The sequence below is a fragment of the Malus domestica genome, chromosome 15, assembly GCF_042453785.1.
Source record: "Malus domestica chromosome 15, GDT2T_hap1".
In the NCBI taxonomy this organism is placed as follows: domain Eukaryota; kingdom Viridiplantae; phylum Streptophyta; class Magnoliopsida; order Rosales; family Rosaceae; genus Malus; species Malus domestica.
In genome coordinates, this window is record NC_091675.1 from 49,997,251 (window position 1) to 50,015,704 (window position 18,454).

Consider the following 18,454-nt stretch of genomic DNA (forward strand, 5'->3'; position numbering starts at 1 on the left):
AACTGGCCATTCTCTTATAAGGGCTCATATCAACGCGTACTATACGAACGATAATAATATTTTCAGCAACATTCAAACTCTTCTCTCTCGCTGTCACTCCCGTTTGTTGCCAGAGAACAGACGATTAAACCAATCAGTACCACACAAGCCACTACCCTCCATTGAGCTTTATAACAATGAAGAAGATAAACTTTCATAATTTGAATCAAATTTTGTAAGCATGTATTCATAGATTTGTGCCTAATGACTCATTCATTTATATTCATTTGAGTCTATTATTTGAAACAAGATCCATTTATCTTCGCAATCTTCTCAATAAATCTTGTTATAGTTGAGATGAGGAAGTTGTGCTTTGGATCTAAAACGACGAATTGTTAAAAAGTTTATTTTCTATGTTTTTTGTTGTGTTCCTTCATTTTCTCAGCTACTGATTACAGTTCTCTTATTTATTGTTTAATTTATTTATTTTTTCTGAATTAGGTTGATTTTGGGAGTAAATATAGCCTTTGTTTGTCGAATTGGATGTTAGTATGATATTAGTTTTGCCGAATTGGCTGACTTGGTTAAACTTTATTGCCAAGTTGGATGCTAACAATGAAAACATCAATACATATGGCAGCATAAAATAAAAACAAAAATTACGATATGATGCTGCTCTCAGTGCATTTGTGTATATACGTGCTGTTATAAAATAATTCTGCACTTAGACTTCTCAATGTATCTCGCAGTAGTAGCCACAAAAACCTAATGACATCAATATATCTATGCAACAACAAAGTGGTGTGCAAACAAGAAAAACATGTGGGCCTAAACACTAATCAAATAGCAGATAAAGCTCAATGCACTAAACCAGACATCTCTTTGCCGTTAATCTTTTGGCAAGATCCAACACCTGACATTGGAATGTTGTTAAAGATATCCTCCATTACCTTAAAGGTACTACAGATTTGGGCTTATTTTATTCTTATGCATCTCAGAATAGAACACACCTCCTTGGTTTTTAAAATGATGATTTCTTTGTTCGTAATGCTGACACATGTTTTTCTGATCGTCACAAAGTATATTCTCAAATGAGTTGTGTCTTTAATGTTGGAGATAACGCAATATCTTGGAAATCAACCAAACTGACCTTAGTTGCAACTTCTTAGAACCATGCTAAAATTCTTGATGAGTCGATTTTATATTATATATTTTACCTTATTCTTAGTATATATTGGTATTTGTTTTGGTGAGATTTTAAATGTAGGACATGCGACTTCCTCTTCAGCAAAAAGTGTTAAAACTACGAATTTGGAAGTGATTCTAATTGGAGGGCATTCGTGAGTCTTTCAACTTGTTTGTGTCAAAGTTTCAGATTTTTATGTCAAGCCGTTAATTTATAGTGAATAAATAACGAACCAGCACGCAAAGCTGTCAAGTGATGTTTCTTGCTTATTTGGGCTTTTTGGCGTCGATGATGACACTTTTGGCATTGGATCTTCTACAAAGATGTTCAGGATGACTCAAGCTCTAAAACAAGATCTCTTGGGCCAGTTTTTAAGCTGGTTAGCCCATGAACGTGGTAGATTTGTAAACTAGCAGATTCTTAGTGTAGGAGATTGTTTCCTATATTTTGTTTCCTAGTTTTTAGAAGACCTTTTTCTAGGAAGGATTTATGTTACCATCAGGGGATACTCTAGGCACCAGACTTTGAGAGAATTTGGCATAGGTTTTTTAAGATTGTTTCTTTAATACAAGGTGTTTTCCTCTTTTTCTTCTAAATGATATTTTCTTTGTTTTTAATTATGAATATGTGTAACTAACTCTCTTTGCTAGGGCGAGGCCATGAGTTTTAGCAAGAATATATAGTTTCTTTTCAATTTTCTTAGAATATTATGCATGCATGTTTTGAATTATTAATCACAATGTTTAAACTATCTATATGTCTTGATGATTTGCCACCATTAGGATATTTAGAAAAGTAATTTGATGCAATTTTGGTTGGAGGGTTGTCCTTGACTAAGGCTTTTTGTAATTGTTAATTGTAATTTCGCTTAAAATGAATACCACATCTTAAGGGTTGCATGATTTTTCAAAGGGTTTTTATAAAACTTAATGAGTCTTGCATGTTCAGATTTGATCCAAATGTCTGGACAAGTTGCATGTTTGATATATATATTCTAGTTTGGAGGTCCAAGTAGAGCATAATTTAGGAAAACCTAATTTTCAAAATATGTATGTATAAGTCATAAATAATTGGAAGAACTATGTAAGATTGTTAAGGTGACTATGGAATCCTAGTGTCTTTTAATTAGATTAGATATTCTCAAAACCATTTTCTTTTATTTTCTTTATCTTGCCGATTTCTTTAACTGATTTTACTTAATTTATTTTTATATTTTAAGTCACAATTTTTATTCTTCTTCTAAACTTTGTTTTGAATAATTAGTCAAGAGTTGGTTTTAAATATAAATTATTTCAATAATCTTGTGGAGAATGACCTTGCATGAACATTTATACTACAATTCTACTCTTACAAGTATTTTGTGTGATTTTGACTTAGTTTTCGTGTGTAGTAAAATCCTATCAATTATCGCCCTTCACGAGGCCACACGTGAATGATTTGGCTAAGAGTTGTTGTAGAGCATATTCTAATGACTTGTAGACCTTTTTCATCGTTAATGTCCCCACAACGATCTATGAAGACAACACCTCATGTATCGACCATATCAAGAAATGTTACATCAAATGAGACAACACCAAGCATATTGCGCCTAAACCCTAACACATATCAAGAAATGATACATTAAAGGAGACAACACCAGTCATAATTCTTTTTCTCACATCAGCAACAAGAGAATCAAAAGATTAAAGTCAAACAAATCCCATCACAGGACAACCTTGCTGATCTCTTCACCAAGTCACTACCAAAGTCAACCTTCCAAAAGCCTGTTCAAGAAAGTAGTGTGCGTAAAGTGCCTGATTTGCAACGCTTTAGTTCTCATGGGGTTTTGTCAAACTCATGGGTTAATCCTGAAGTATACTCATTTTTCCTTAGTATAAGAACGTTTTTCCCTTTGGGTTTTTATTAACAGACAAGGTTTTGACGAGACACTCATTCTGGGATCATATCCCTTGTGTGCATTCTTCTTACGTCCTAAAGATGTTAAGTTTTGACTGATTATATTAACTCACTTTTTTTGTTATACTATGGGTTGTTTCGTTGAGTTTTACCATAGCCAGATTTTGTCAGAATTATTCCTACATGCATTCCCTATTTGAGACTAGTGTTTGCTACTTGTGTCGACTAGATGAGATGACTTCATTAACTTCTTCTACATCATTCATGAAGATCTGATGTGCTGACTACTTAAGCATTTACACAATCAAGGGGGAGTGTTGTAGTTAGAATTATAACACATGTGTGATTGTATAAATCCTTGTAAATATTATGTTTAGGAATCTTGTCACTTAATATTACGGTCTAGTGATATTTCTCTTCACTTGTAAATGAGAGGTCTTAGATTCGATTCTCGTTAAAAGCGAATTCGAACCAAATTATTATGGATAGCCCACTCTTCCACTCCTTAGTGTAGATAATATCAAATGTATTAGAAAAAAAAAAATTATTTAGGAATCCTATGTGATGTTGTAGATAATTTCCTTTTGGACTTTGTGTTACTTGTAGGGTAATTAAGCTGTTTACTATAAATAAAGGCATAAGGCATGAGGAAATATCATCACACAATTTCCCCGAGCCTCTTTTTCTCTTTCTCTTTCTCTCTCCCTCAGCACCCCTATTTCCCTCCTCCAGCTAAATATAGGCCATAACATTTTGAAGTATTTTCCAAAACCAATTACAACCTAATTAGTTTTGATGACATACTTCTAACATGGAGGGTATGTACTCTGTATCCTTGCCCTACTTCTTTTAATCCCTTACCCACATGTTGAAAGTAGTTGTAATGGGACATCTAATCTAGAAATGAATGACATTTCCGGCGAGATATGGTATTAGAAATTGTTCTCTTCATAAAAGATTATCACAATTTGAGTCTAGAATGGATTTTGTGTTCATTTTGTCAATTACTTATAAGCTGCGCATTTGACTATAGAACAAATTTTGTGACCAACTTTATTTTGATACTTGGTATAAAATGTCATCAATTCTTATATAGAAAAAAGAAAGATGTTTACTTGGATCACGTATCACTTCAAAAAATTTCTTTCTTTGTAATGTTAAACATATTACTCGCAAATGCCTCATTGTGTAAATAAAATGTGTAAATAATGGTAACTCAAAGTAGGTAAGAGTATTTTTTTTTTCGATAACTCGATATCTTGTACTTTGTTTTGCCCAGCCCAACCAAAAAAGAAAGAGAAAAAAAAAGTTTTCAATAATGTTCTCCAAAAAAAAAAAAAAAAAAAAAAAAGATCTCATTGTTAGTGTACATAGGAGGCAAATTTAGCCAAAACACAAACCAAAACCAAGCCATGATGCTACGTGCAAATAGAATAATACACATTTGAGTGACTAAATGATTTTCGATTCGAATGATTTTTTGAATGAATGGTTTCCAAATGAAGATTAAAACATTAAATGGTCCTGATTATAAAATTTCTATAATAAAAATACATTATTAGCAAGTGAGGAAATAAAAATATTATTCGTGCAAATAATATCTAAGGCTAGTTTCTCTTAATATTTCATGTCAAAACGATCAATATTATGAATTAACTCAATACACGTCTCTCAAACTGAAGAAGAAAAAAAACATATCTCAATTTGAGGATTGTGACTCTGCCTTTTGGATTAGGTCGGCATTTTGTTATTGGGTGACATAAAGTGAATTTGAATAAACCGTACATTATTCCAAAATTCGACAGGAACTTGCCAACCGGTCCCTTTCAGAAAATAAAAACAAATTAAAAATGAGATGAAACTAGAAAAATTAAAAAAAAAGAAAGAAAAAAGAAAACGATAACGAAAAGCCACATGCAAGAATATATATAATGGAGTCGTCTCTAGCAGTAACTTTTGTTCGGTCACTGCATGGACCATGGTGAAGATGAAGCGTGCATGTACATCAAATTTTAGTCACATTAATCTCCATCACTAATATTTGTTCGACATGCGTCTTAGGCTTTTAATGTAACCATACACTTGTTATATTCTTTTTTTTTTTTTAACAAATGATATTATTTACACCAAGAGGGGGAATGTGGTTTAGCCTCACAATGAGCTAACAATAATATGGTTCAAATTCGTCTTTGGCGAGAATCGAACCTAAGACATCTCACTTACAAGTGAGAGAGGAATACCACTCAACCGTAGTACTAAGTGGCTACGATCGTTATACTCTTGGTCCATTCAAGATGCATCTTAAGCTCTTAATGTAACCTTACGTCTTATAATATTCCTTAATTTTCTCCTACTATAAAATTTCATGTAAGTATCACGACCAACTTCGATATCGATCGGTGTAGAGTTTAGGTCAATGAGATGTTCTTATGAACTAAGAAAACATAGCATTGATTGATCTGTTTAACAAACGGATCTATTCTTTTCCCATGTAAGCACCAATCCTAATTGAATTAAGCTTTTCATCCACTTTATATACTTACTTTCTAAGTAAAAACATATATTTATTTTTATAAGTACAATGTTAAGTTTAGTGCAAACACTTAAGGAACTTCAAACTAACTTATAATAAGGAGCAGGGTTATTGCTAATTGGTTCTGAACTAATTTCTTTCTTTGTTATAGCTCCTCCAACCTCGACTGAATAGCATTTCTTAAGTAGGGATGACAACATATCGGTTTGGTGACAGAAATGCTATATCTATCCACATAACCACGAAAATTAATCATATCCATAACCGCAAATTAACCATAGGGTATTATCCATAACCATACTCACCGGATAACGGATTCTCCATCGGTTAACGGTTATATCCATCTTTGTTAATACGAAAAATATATTCGCCCAATTGACGCATGATAATTTAGTAAATATTAATTTCGTCATTAAATATTTGATGTATAAAATGATTTAATTAATGGATCTAGTGGAGCATGAAAATTAAAACTAAACATTGTTGGTTGATTTTTGATATCGCCCATAAATACCATTAAATTCTAATAGATTTTGATTTATATCAAAACTATTGAACTTTGCCATAAAATGCAACTCACACAATGCAATTTTTGTATGAGAGCAACTAGACCCACCATATTGTCTTATTTTCCCACCCATGTCATAATCTCACCCACCTTAAAAAGTTAAAAAATTAAAATGCTATCTCCCCACCCACTATTATTCCTAAAATAACCTTTAATATATACATACATATGAAATTATAAAAATTGTCTCTTAAAAAATATAACAAATAATATGTAAATGAAAACTATTAAGGTCTACAAATTCAAATGGAAACAACAGAGGTATCTAAATTCAAAAGAATTCGACAATGTAAAAATACGATGGACAAATTTAATTGACCTACACACAAATTATTCTTCTACCTTTTCAATGGAAACATAATCTTCTACCTCTTCCGTAGAAGCATCATCTTCCACCTGTTCAATGAAAAAGTCATCTTCTAAGTCCATTAATATTTTTTTTACTTTCTCAAAATGAAAGGAAATGAAAATATGAGTTAGGGTTTAAGGTAGACAAATCATCTCCCACGCTCAACCTTTTTTTTTATTATTATTATTTTAAAACTAAGCAAAGCAAGATAATTAATGTCCTTATTAGTCTTTTTGCAAATGGACAAATTTGTAATTAAAAAAATTCATTAAAATGTGGGTGGAAAGATAATGTGGATGCAAATTTCCGTCTTCTTCTTCTTGGACAAAATTGCACCTACAAAACAATTAATACCTTAGGTCAAGGCCAAGAGCCTCACGGGCCCACGATGAATTGGGGGGTACTTTGGCCGAAGAACCTCCGATGCCAAAATTAGAATTTAGAGAGAAAAGTATTTGGAGAGTTTTTGGAAGTTTTTGCAAGAGTTTGGACTTAGCTTTTTAGAAGAAATAGGGTCCAATATATAGGGAATGAGGTGACCGGCCCTTAGAGGATTTTGTGTGAAAATGGTGATTAATTTGGTGATTAATGGATTAATTAGGAATTAATCCATTAATTTGTATGGAAGGTTTTGAAGGTTATGGAATGAGGATGGATGAGACAATTTGAACTTGTTACCTATTTTGGGTACTCCTGATTTGGTTGATGGATGATTCTCCACTGCTCGCGTGTAGGAGATCCGGTATGCCTCGAGGGTAAATTTGTCATCTTCACCCAAAAATCGACGTGTCACCTTGTGATTATTTTTGGCTCCACAGATAAGACATTAGGGTGGAAATAACATCACTCTTTTTGTATTCTCAAGGTAATGGATTCGGTGAATAATGAATATATATACACACATATATATTATATAATACTTTAATATTATAGATAATTATATTATATATTATTCGGTTCGGATTTGGGTACGGATATGAATTGGGGACCCCTATAACCATATCCAAAACAATAACCGAATAATATTCATGGTTTTTCCCCATACCCAAAATATACCTGAATTTCCATACCCAAATCCAATCCATTCGGACGGTTATTCATGGTTATCGGGTTTAATGGTTAGAATTGCCATCTCTATTCTTATGTCATAATCATAATCACTTCCGGCCACCATTATTTTCCGTGTGATTGTTACTTCAAGTCACCTTCACATTACTAATTTCACCATTAATTTCTTTGCACCCCAAGAAATTAACAATTTTATTGTTATATTTTTATCTATATCTTTGTTACATTAATGTTCTAGGTCAACCATGTTTGTCGATAATCATGCCGTCTAATGATCAAACCTAATCTGATAAAAATGGTGGGGCGGATAGAAAGAAGATAGGATGGGTCGTCATGGGTGGCTTGTAAGTTACGGGTAGGGGTGTGCTATCCACACACCCCATTTTACTTCTCACACACCCTTTGATGATTTCTGTCCGTTGATCTTCTTCAATTCATCTGATTCGACGACCGAAAATTAAAAAGGTGTGTGAGAAGTAAAATATGGTGTGTGGATATCACACCCCTTACGGGTAACATGTCGCAGTCGCACTCTCCTGAGGAAGCCGTCCTCAACCTCAACCTGCGAGGTGGGTATTCTCGAACATCCGAAAATGATTGTTTTAATTAGTTGGCTTTAGAAACTTGTAGTGGCTAAAATGGGGAAAAAATAAAGAAAAAATAAAGAGAAATCTCGATATATATTTATGGTTTAATTGGATTATTAATCATCATGACTTAAATCCTAACATATTTCATCACAGGGGCTTAAATCCTATTTTTTTTTACCACATGAGTTATCTTCCAGCTAACCTAATCACCACAGGAACTAATAATCCAATTAGGCCTATAATTAGACAGAATTGTGAAAGATTGTTGTAAATAATATTTATTTATAAGTATGATTGTGTAAATTAGGAAAAAAAAAGGTAGGGTTAAAAATGAACTAGTATCATGTACTTTTGTAATTATTGTAGAACAAATAAACTCTATCTTGGATTAATATTTAATATTAGTATAAAGAAAGGCACTATGCAAGAAAAACACACAAATAAAAAATTCTTAATGCCCCTTACTCTTTCCTGCCGTCCTTCTCTCCCTCCCTCCTCTCTCTCTAAACTTTCCCTACAACACACAGGTGAATTTTGTGATCTGAAAAGTGGCGAAGCCAGAAATAGTCGGGAGGAGGGGCGGAATTTAAAACCGTAAAAGGTCCCAAAAAATTGTAGACAATCAAATCCTTTTAAATTGTAGGCAATATTAATGTCATTCATAATTAAGGTTAAAGGTTCTAAAAGACGCTAGGTCTAAGCAGGCGGCAAACTGAAGCCTAGCGCCTAGACAAATTTAAGTAAATTTATTTATATATCATCTAACGCCTAGGCGGGAACCTAGACGTATTTGAGTAAATTTATTATGTATATATCATATACACAAGTGTCTTACACCTTAAAAAATTATACTTGTATTGAAGCTTCAATTTTATATTTAATTAAGCTTATTATTTAACATATAACATTCAAAATTATCAAAATTTTTATTTTAATAATTTAGTGAATATGATAGTATGAGAAAAGTACACTTCTTATAGTGAGTTATTATTTTTTATAAAACTCTAAACTATAAATTAATAAAATTAATGCTCTGAAATCTTTTGTTAATATTAAAAAATAATTATAAAAAAATAAGAAAACAATCAGAAGTGGCTTGCAACTGTATTTTCATTGGTAGCCACAACAAAAAATGAAACTGTGCGTTTCAACTTAAATAGCTGGGCCCCTTCTTCTTCCTTGCAAATCATTTGAACCGCCGCTTCTGCAACGCAGCTCCGGCGCGCACCGGAAATGGCCATATTTCGTCTTATTTCTTCACTATTCGCCAATAGTAGTTGGGATTTAAAAATAAATGAAGGCCTACGCACAACGGATGATGTACAGTAGCAGAGGAACCAAAGGGCGTTTACAGGTTTTCCGACTGACTAGAGGGGCAGCTACCTGTTTTTGGGCTTCTTTTCCAGCGAGAGGAGGGGCAACCGCCCCTCCTTGCTCCTCTGTAGCTTCGCCCTATATACCGTCAACTGGGGTCGATCATTCTATGGACCAACCATACATGCAAAGTTTATTCGTTTGTTATTCATCAAGTATTTGTCTCTTCACTGTCCACCCACCATCTTCCATTCACACATGCAGCTAGTTACCAAGCTAGTTCTTTTAATTATATACTGAGATTTTTTGCACCGCTGATATTTCGGGTATATATCATGCCTAACATTGACAAGTAGGGTAAATCTAGTTCACGGATCATCAAACTAGTACTAGCCGATAAGATTTTAAAACTACTACTGGATTAGACAAATGCTGTAATCTTCCTGAAACTGGTGTTAAAAAAATTTACTCTTTGGTAGTTATATTGGTCACTCATCAAGGTCGGGACAAGATTTGCTGATCTAATACAATATTGCATCCTTATCTGCATGCAAAACTTACATGTTAAAATGTTTAAGCAATAATGGTAAACGCCTACAAAATCCCGGGTCACTCATGACGTGTTTTAAATAAATTTTGTCTCTCGTTATTACTAATTGTGGAGTCTGAAGACGTCATTTTCTTGCATATATCTGCCATGTTAACACAGCTAAGTTACAAATGAAGCTAATTAATGCATAAAAAGGTGTATCTATAAGCATCCATGGTAGGACATGTTATTTAAAATCAAAGGAAACTAGGAAAGCCCAGAACATATATACCAAATTAGGACTCAAAAAAGGTGCAAGAATAATTCTAAAACTCCAGCATAAATCTTTTTTTCAGAAGTTATCTTGACCTGCGTCTGGCTTGCAAAACCAAAATTCTCTCTTTTCCACTCGTTTTGGATGGAATATGATTCTCTCCCATTCTATTACCATTGTCTTCCCTTCCTTTTAATCACATTTTCCTTTTTGTCTTTTTCTCTATATAAAATATTCAAAACAAGATATTAACATGGCTTAATCATAACCGTTTAAATATGAGAGAAATAAAGGGGAAGATATTACGAGGAGAGAGAATCATACTCGTTCTTAACCGCAACGTGGATATGAATTAAAAAAGGAAGAAAATGATGCATTCACAAGGGTAGAAAGGAAGAAATAAATGAATTTCGTGATTGAGTTTGAGAATAAACACATGTCAGAATTCCAACCATTCTATTAAGCATATGACTGACAAAGAGGAGGAGTTCTTTAAAATAATTAGTACATTAATGCTTTGTTGATGCGCCACCAGCAATGGAAAAAATGCACATTATTATTCTCTACTAATTTTGTCTTCCAAGGATCGATGAGAATATGGGAATCCTGCATCATGTGGTCTTAATGGAACTGACATATGCAAATTTTAAATACTAACCAAAGACGAAAAGCTGGGTCAAAATTCGCATAGAGATGATAGGCTCTTATCGTGGAGCGCGTTACTCTCTCTTAAAACTGCTACTGATTCTGGAATAAAAGGCAGTATGCTTGCAAAGACCATTTATGATACCATCATAGAAAACGTATAATGGAATATAGCTTTCATTATATATTTCTCCAACTAGGTTTACACCTTATATACAAGAATACAGTGAACAAGATCCTAAACTAAAGCCTAGACACAAGGATCGTCAAGGACTAAACAAGGAAGTAAATAACAACAATATCAATTAATAATATTGACTAATCTGTGGAGATACTTTCCTTAACACTCCCCCTCAAGTTGGAGTGTATGTTAATGACACCCAACTTGCTAAGTAATCCTTCAAACTGTGTTGAACTCAATGGCTTGGTGAATATGTCAGCCGGTTGATCACTTGTCCTCACGTACGCCGTACGTATCATCCCTTCCTGAATCTTCTCTCGTACTAGGTGACAATCAATCTCTATATGCTTCGTTCGCTCATGGAAAACGGGATTGGAGGCAATGTGTAATGCTGCTTGATTGTCACAAAACAACTTAGCAGGTTGTGAGTCACTCACTTTCAGATCTTTCAAAATATTCTTCAACCATATGATTTCACAACATGTGGTGGCCATGGAACGGTATTCAGCCTCTGCACTAGAACGAGATATATTGTTTCTTAGTCTTCCAGGAAATGGGCGCTTGACCAAGCAAAATACAGTAGCCAGTTATCGACCTTCGAGTATCTCTACATCTAGCCCAATCAGCATCACAAAACGCTTGTAATTCCAGTGATCCTGTGGAAGGAAGAAAGATTCCTTGTCCTGGTGCTTGTTTGATGTACTTGAGAACTTTATGTGCTGCCTCAAGATGTGGGTGTCGTGGTTTCTCCATGAACTGACTTAGTATGTGGACGGCATATGCTAAATCAGGTCTCGTTATGGTCAAGTAAATTAACCTGCCCACAAGTCGTCTATATGACGAAGGATCTTTCAACTCCTTTCCTTCCATTTGTGTGAGAGACAAATTTTGATCCATAGGAAACCTGGAAGGCTTAACTCCTAGAAAACCAGCATCATCCAATATCTCTAGTGCGTATTTGCGCTGGCATAGAGTGATTCCACGTTTTGAGCGTGCAACTTCTATTCCCAAAAAATACTTGAGTTGTCCCAAGTCTTTCAGCTTGAACCGTTGAGAGAGGAACTGCTTAGTCTCTTCAATTTCATGCAGATGATTCCCCGCCAGTATCACATCGTCAACATAGACTAATAAAGCAACAAAGTTACCATGATGACTTCGGACGAATAGTGAATAATCAGACCGTGATTGATGGAACCCAGCAGCCATGAGGGCATTGGATAGCTTAATGAACCACTGCCTGGAAGCTTGCTTTAAGCCATATAGGGATTTATTCAACTTACATACTCGATTCTCCCCCTTTCGTCCGAAACCAGGAGGTAAATTCATGTAAACATCTTCGTCAAGATCACCATGTAAGAACGCATTGTTCACGTCTAGTTGATGGAGATGCCACCCTTGCACAGCCGCAACACTAAGAAGCACGCGAACTGTGGTTAATTTAGCAACTGGAGCAAAGGTTTCTTGGTAATCAACACCTTCAATTTGACTGTAGCCCTTGGCAACGAGGCGCGCCTTGTACCGTTCGATTGTGCCATCAGGTTTGAGCTTAATCTTGTAAACCCATTTACAACCAATGGGACGTTTATGCAACGGCAAAGGCACAAGTGTCCATGTATGGTTGGCTTGAAGAGCAGCGATTTCACGCTGCATGGCATCACGCCAGTGTGGATCTCGGACAGCTTGGGAAAAGCTGGTGGGTTCTTTGAGGAGGGTGAGTGTGGCAGTGTAAGCTTTATGGTGAGGTGAAAGACGATCATATGTTAAGTAATGGGAGAGAGGATGAGAAGTACCTGACGATGACTGGACGACGTTCAGAGAAGACATGGGATCAGGCCGAGACGGGAGAGGAACCTCGATATGAAAATCCTGCAAAAAAGTGGAAGGTTTAGTAGGACGAGTTCCACGTCGGGGTGGAGGGGTGGGCGAAGCATTTGGAATGGGAGAAGGTAAAGGATCTGGAGATGTAGGGTCAGAGAGGAGGTTAGTGGTGGACGGTGCAGGGTTGGTAGGAGAGTCAGGTGAAGATAAGGCTTGTGGTGTAGGGTCAGATGAGGATAATGCATGTGATGGAGGGTCAGAGGGTGCGGAAGGCATGGGAGGTGTGTCAGGAAAAGAAGCCATGTCAAAGTGGAAAAGTGGGTGGGATGTGGTGGGTGAGTTGGCAAGGGCATGGGAGTTGTCAGGGGCATCGGAAGTGTCTAAGGGGAACTGATCTTCAAAGAAAATGACATCACGGGAGACAAAAACTTTATTAAGTTGAAGATCAAGTAAACGATAGCCTTTTTGCCCATAGGGATATCCCAGAAATACACAGCGACGGGCACGGGGATCAAATTTGGAAGGTTTAAGTGGATGAGTGGAAGCAAAACACAAACAACCAAATACGCGTAAGTGTGAATAGTGGGGAATTTTGTTAAACAGTTTTTCATAAGGTGTCTTGCCTTTAAGAACGGGTGTGGGGGTGCGATTGATAAGGTAGGCTGCAGCAAGGATGGCGTCCCCCCAAAAACGTTGTGGCATTTTAGCTTGAAAAAGGAGGGCTCGGGCAACATTTAATAAGTGACGATGCTTACGTTCAGCAACACCATTTTGTTGTGGTGTGTTGACGCAACTCGTTTGATGGACGATGCCGTTCTGAGCATAAAAATTGTCAAGACGAAATTCGGGCCCATTATCACTTCTAATCATTTTGACCTTGGTGGTGAATTGTGTTTCAACCAAATGAATAAATTGCACAAGGAGATCCCGTGTATCAGATTTATGTTTCATCAAGTAAATCCATGTGCTTCGAGTGTAGTCATCAACAATTGTGAGAAAGTATCGTGCACCAGAAAGAGAAGGAACGTGATACCCCCCCCCCCCCCAAATGTCAATATGAATCAGTTCAAAACAAGATTTAGTGGATATAGAACTTAATGAAAATGGTGCTCTGGTTTGTTTGGCTAATGGACAAATAAAGCACTTATTAGAATCACAAGGTTTATTATTCAAGAAGGGAAATAACATGGAAACAGTTTGGGATGGATGGCCTAGACGTTGATGCCAAAGACAAGGGTTGGAAGCTTGAATGACATTGCATGTTCTTTTCTGTGGTGGATCGAGGTAGTATAGCCCCTCTCGCTTAAATCCCATCCCAATCATCTTCCCCGAGCGTAGGTCCTGTATAACACAAATTTGTCTGAGAAAAATGGTAATATAGAAAGAATCATGGGCGAGCTTACTAATGGATATTACATTTAACGTGAAAAATGGTACACACAAAACATGATCAAGCACCAATGTGGGTGAGAAAACGACTTGTCCAATGTGGGTGACCGTGGCAAGAGAACCAGTGGGTAGTTCAACAGTATGGTTAGAAACAGGCCTCGATGATGTGAGAGAATTAGGGCTGCAAACGATGTGGTCCGTTGCACCACTATCCAAGATCCAAACAGTTGTAATACCATTGTGCATGCATGAAAAAGCTTTACCTGAGAGTTTTTCATTGTTTGATGAATTACCAACGTGATTCGCAAAGGATGACTTGTTCTTGTTTAACATCGCAAGTATCTGTTTGCAATCCTCCTGAGAGAAGGGAAAATTGGGCATCCCGTCCTTCTTGTCATGCACTGCAACATGATTACCCTTAGCAGAAGATGGGCGATTTTGTTCAGGTTCAGCAGCTGCTTTGCGCTTGCGACAATATTCGAATGAATGACCTTTCCATCCACAAAAAGTGCACTTGAGGTGTGCTCGGCAGTGCTTGGTAATATGGTTCGTCTTGTTACATTTCCCGCAACGAAGATTTCCGTCTTCTTGTTCATTTTCTCGGCCACCATTTTTCACGGCAAAGACTGCCGCTTCAGGTTGAGAAAGATGCTTTCCAGTTGAGACTTCTGCCTGCCTCTCATGACGAAGAACAAGGGAATAGGCCTTGTTCACTGTTGGTAAAGGCTCAAGGAGGAGAGTATTACTTCGAACGGTGGAATATGAATCGTTTAAACCCATGAGAAACTTCATGGTTTTCTGGGTTTCAACATAAGAAATAATCTCCTTTTTCGTGTCGCAACTACATGCAGGGATAGAACACAGTACATCACGTTCGTCCCAAAGCCCTTTTAATTTAGTGAAGTACGAACTCACCGTCATGTTGCCTTGTACACAGCCATGGATCTCATTTTCTATGTGAAACAATTGAACAATGTTCACATGGGAAAACCTTTCTTGCAAATCAAGCCACATCTGCCTTGCATCTTTACAGTGGATGACACTACTTGAGATTTCTTTGGACATAGATCCTAGGAGTCACGTCTTAACCAGATTATTACACCGATTCCACTGCTGCAGTTCTTCATGTTTGTCTTCAGTAGGCTTCTCGACTGTTCCATCGACAAGCCCTAGTTTATTTTTGACTGTTAAAGCCATGGTCATGGATTGAACCCATGTACTGTAATTGTCTTCCACCAGTGGCTGAGGCACAAGCACTGCACCAGGTTGGTCCGAATGATGGAGATAAAGTGGGTGATTAGGATTCTCCCACTTCGAATGCGAGGTCATGCCTGCGGAGGTTGACTTCTTTTCTCTATCACCCATGGCTGCGTTTTGCTAGGGTTTGTTTGTGTGTTTGCTTTTTGTTTGCCCAGATATCAATCACTCTGGTACCATCATAGAAAACGTATAATGGAATATAGCTTTCATTATATATTTCTCCAACTAGGTTTACACCTTATATACAAGAATACAGTGAACAAGATCCTAAACTAAAGCCTAGACACAAGGATCGTCAAGGACTAAACAAGGAAGTAAATAACAACAATATCAATTAATAATATTGACTAATCTGTGGAGATACTTTCCTTAACATCTCCTTTTATTCTCATTCATACATCATTCTTGTAAAAATCCACTCAAATCTAAAAAGGCTTAGCCCTTATATTATCATTGTGAAATTTTATTGTTTATCAAGAACATTATATTCGTTTGAGTTATCATATTACAAGAAGATAACTAAGCATCTTCCAATTTCATGAAATTTTGCAAGTATGATCGTTAAGTGATAATCTAAAGATGGTCATTTAAGATTACAAAAAATATTGTGGAGCAAGCTTAGATGAGGGATGCACGCCGTACTAAGTTATCAACTAATTAGAGTTTGAGCGCTTCTATATATATTACTCTACATTAAACATACAAAAGTGATGCAATAAGCAATAATGCATATGTATCTTGATGTTGGTTCAACTCCTATTGATCTCTTTCCGGCCGCGTAACATTTAACAATTTAACTCATTAAAGCTATCATTTGTTAAAAAACAAAAAAAACAAATGAAAAGTAACACACTTGTTGGCACACTCTTTAATTGAGGTTGAGCTTATCATTGTATGTGGAATTCACATGTACTACTGAGGTCAGTAAGCGTGTAATTTTTTTATATCCGAATACTCTAATTATATAATCCAACATGTTACATAATAAAACAGATATGTATAATATTATAATATATATTTATATTACTCATTAATTAATTAAATCATAAATTGTTTAAGTTTATAGTGTAAATTGATATGGAAATTTTCAAACTAGCTAGCAAAATCTAGAACTACTTTACATGGATGTATTTAATTAAAATTTTCAGGGATTTAAAAGAGTTTAAAAATCTATATTTAATTAGAATTTAACATGAATTTAAGAAATCTAGCGAATTTTAAAGAAATTTATAAAAGTCTATGTAAATATTGGTGTTTTCAATTAAGAATTTAATTAGCAAGTATATAAAAATATGAGTTTATTTAATCATGATTTGATTTTAAAGATATTAAAAATGGAAGGATTTTGATGGATTTGGAGATTTTTCATAATGTATGTTCGAATATTCATGCCTCTCTATCAAATTTTAAATAAACTCAAATTTCACATAAAACTTATGGGAGTTCACATTGTATTCCATCAAACTCCATGAATTTATAACTCTTTAAAAATCTAACCACTAGCCACTCAGTACTACGGTTTGGTGGTATTCCTCTTCGCTTAGAAGTGAGAGGTCTTAGGTTCGAATCTCGTGGATGGCGAATTCGATACCAAATTAGGTTGCTCATTGTGTGGCTTAGCCGAACTCTCCATCCCCCTAATGTAAAAATATAGATGTACTAAAAAAAATATAACCACTAAAGTAGATTTGAGAACTACGCGAAGAGTTTGAATCAATTTTAATTAATTATTATTTGAGCAGACACATAATATTGTACCTTATTAGTATGTGGCAAACTAATAAGGTACAATATTATGTGTTAAGGTCTTGATGAAATATAGTCGGCAGCCGCAGGGCCAGCAAACATTATGATAATCGTAAACAATTCAATGGAGGTCAATGAAATATATTGTCGAATCCAGAAAGGAAAGTATGTGCTAAAACAAAATAATTCCGTGCTATTTTCAAGGTCTTGATGTAGAATGGTGGACTCTCTGAGACCAACCCAAGTCGCAAGCAGAGGGGGGCCGCCCTAAAGCACAGGTGTATGAGATAGATGAGATTACACAAATGCATAGAGAGAGAGAGAGAGAGAGAGAGAGTTCTTTCTCACACTAACTTTCAAAATCCACAATCAATGGGTACCATTCAATTTCAAACCCTCCAAATGGATGGACCAAATCCAAAAACACCACCGCATGTGGGGACCTTAATTTAAGCTTACCACTATCAAAGGTGCACAGGCACACTAAACCCTAATAATAATTTGGACAATTTCCAACCCAACCATTTAGCCTAGGCTCTCAAAACCCCTATTATTATAGCCATTTTTTGTTTCCTGTTAGGAAAAGATTAGAGAAACTACGTTCATATATTTGCAAATAATGTATTTTCACTTAATAAAATCAACGATCATAATTGTTCAATTTATTAATCTTTATTTGACAATCAATCCTACAAAAAATCATTCCAAATACAGATCATTTAATCATCTAAACATATCAAATACATGAAAGACTCATCATGAATATATTACTTAATACCCACACCGTCGGTTGTTCTACCCATTTGAATTACTAAATAATTCATATTATAGAGATGATTTTTCAATGAAGATTAAGAAATTAAATGATTCCGATTATAAAAGTAGTATGGTCAAGATACATTATTTCCAAGAGGTGAATGAGCTCATCTCCAAGGGGCTCCCCTTATTTTATTTTTTTTTATTTTTTAACAAACAATATTATATATACTAAGGGGAATGGAGTATGCTTAGCCTCACAATGGGCTAGCACTAATGTGGTTCAAAATTGTCTTTCGCGAGAATCGAACCTAAGACCTCTCACTTACAAGTGAAAGAAAAATATCATTAGACCGTAGTACTAAATGGTAAG

The 18,454-nt window shown here is 35.5% G+C and overlaps 1 protein-coding gene across 1 annotated transcript; it reads right to left on the reverse strand.

The window, feature by feature from the left end:
• Window positions 1-14,233: 14,233 nt before the first annotated feature.
• Window positions 14,234-15,384, reverse strand: LOC108169507 (uncharacterized). Its single transcript, XM_029108755.2, has 2 exons — window positions 14,583-15,384; window positions 14,234-14,271 (listed from the first exon to the last, which is right to left on the reverse strand). The coding sequence occupies exons 1-2, from the start codon at window positions 15,382-15,384 to the stop codon at window positions 14,234-14,236; spliced, it is 840 nt and encodes a 279-aa protein (XP_028964588.2).
• Between the last annotated feature and the right edge of the window lie 3,070 nt (window positions 15,385-18,454).

Coding starts and splice junctions, on each gene's coding strand:
- LOC108169507 (XM_029108755.2), bottom strand. CDS start 15,384: ATGTCCAAAGAAATCTCAAGTAGTGTCATCCACTGTAAAGATGCAAGG. Junction 14,272..14,582: donor AAACAATGAAAAACTCTCAG/GTAAAGCTTTTT, acceptor TGTGTTATACAG/GACCTACGCTCGGGGAAGAT.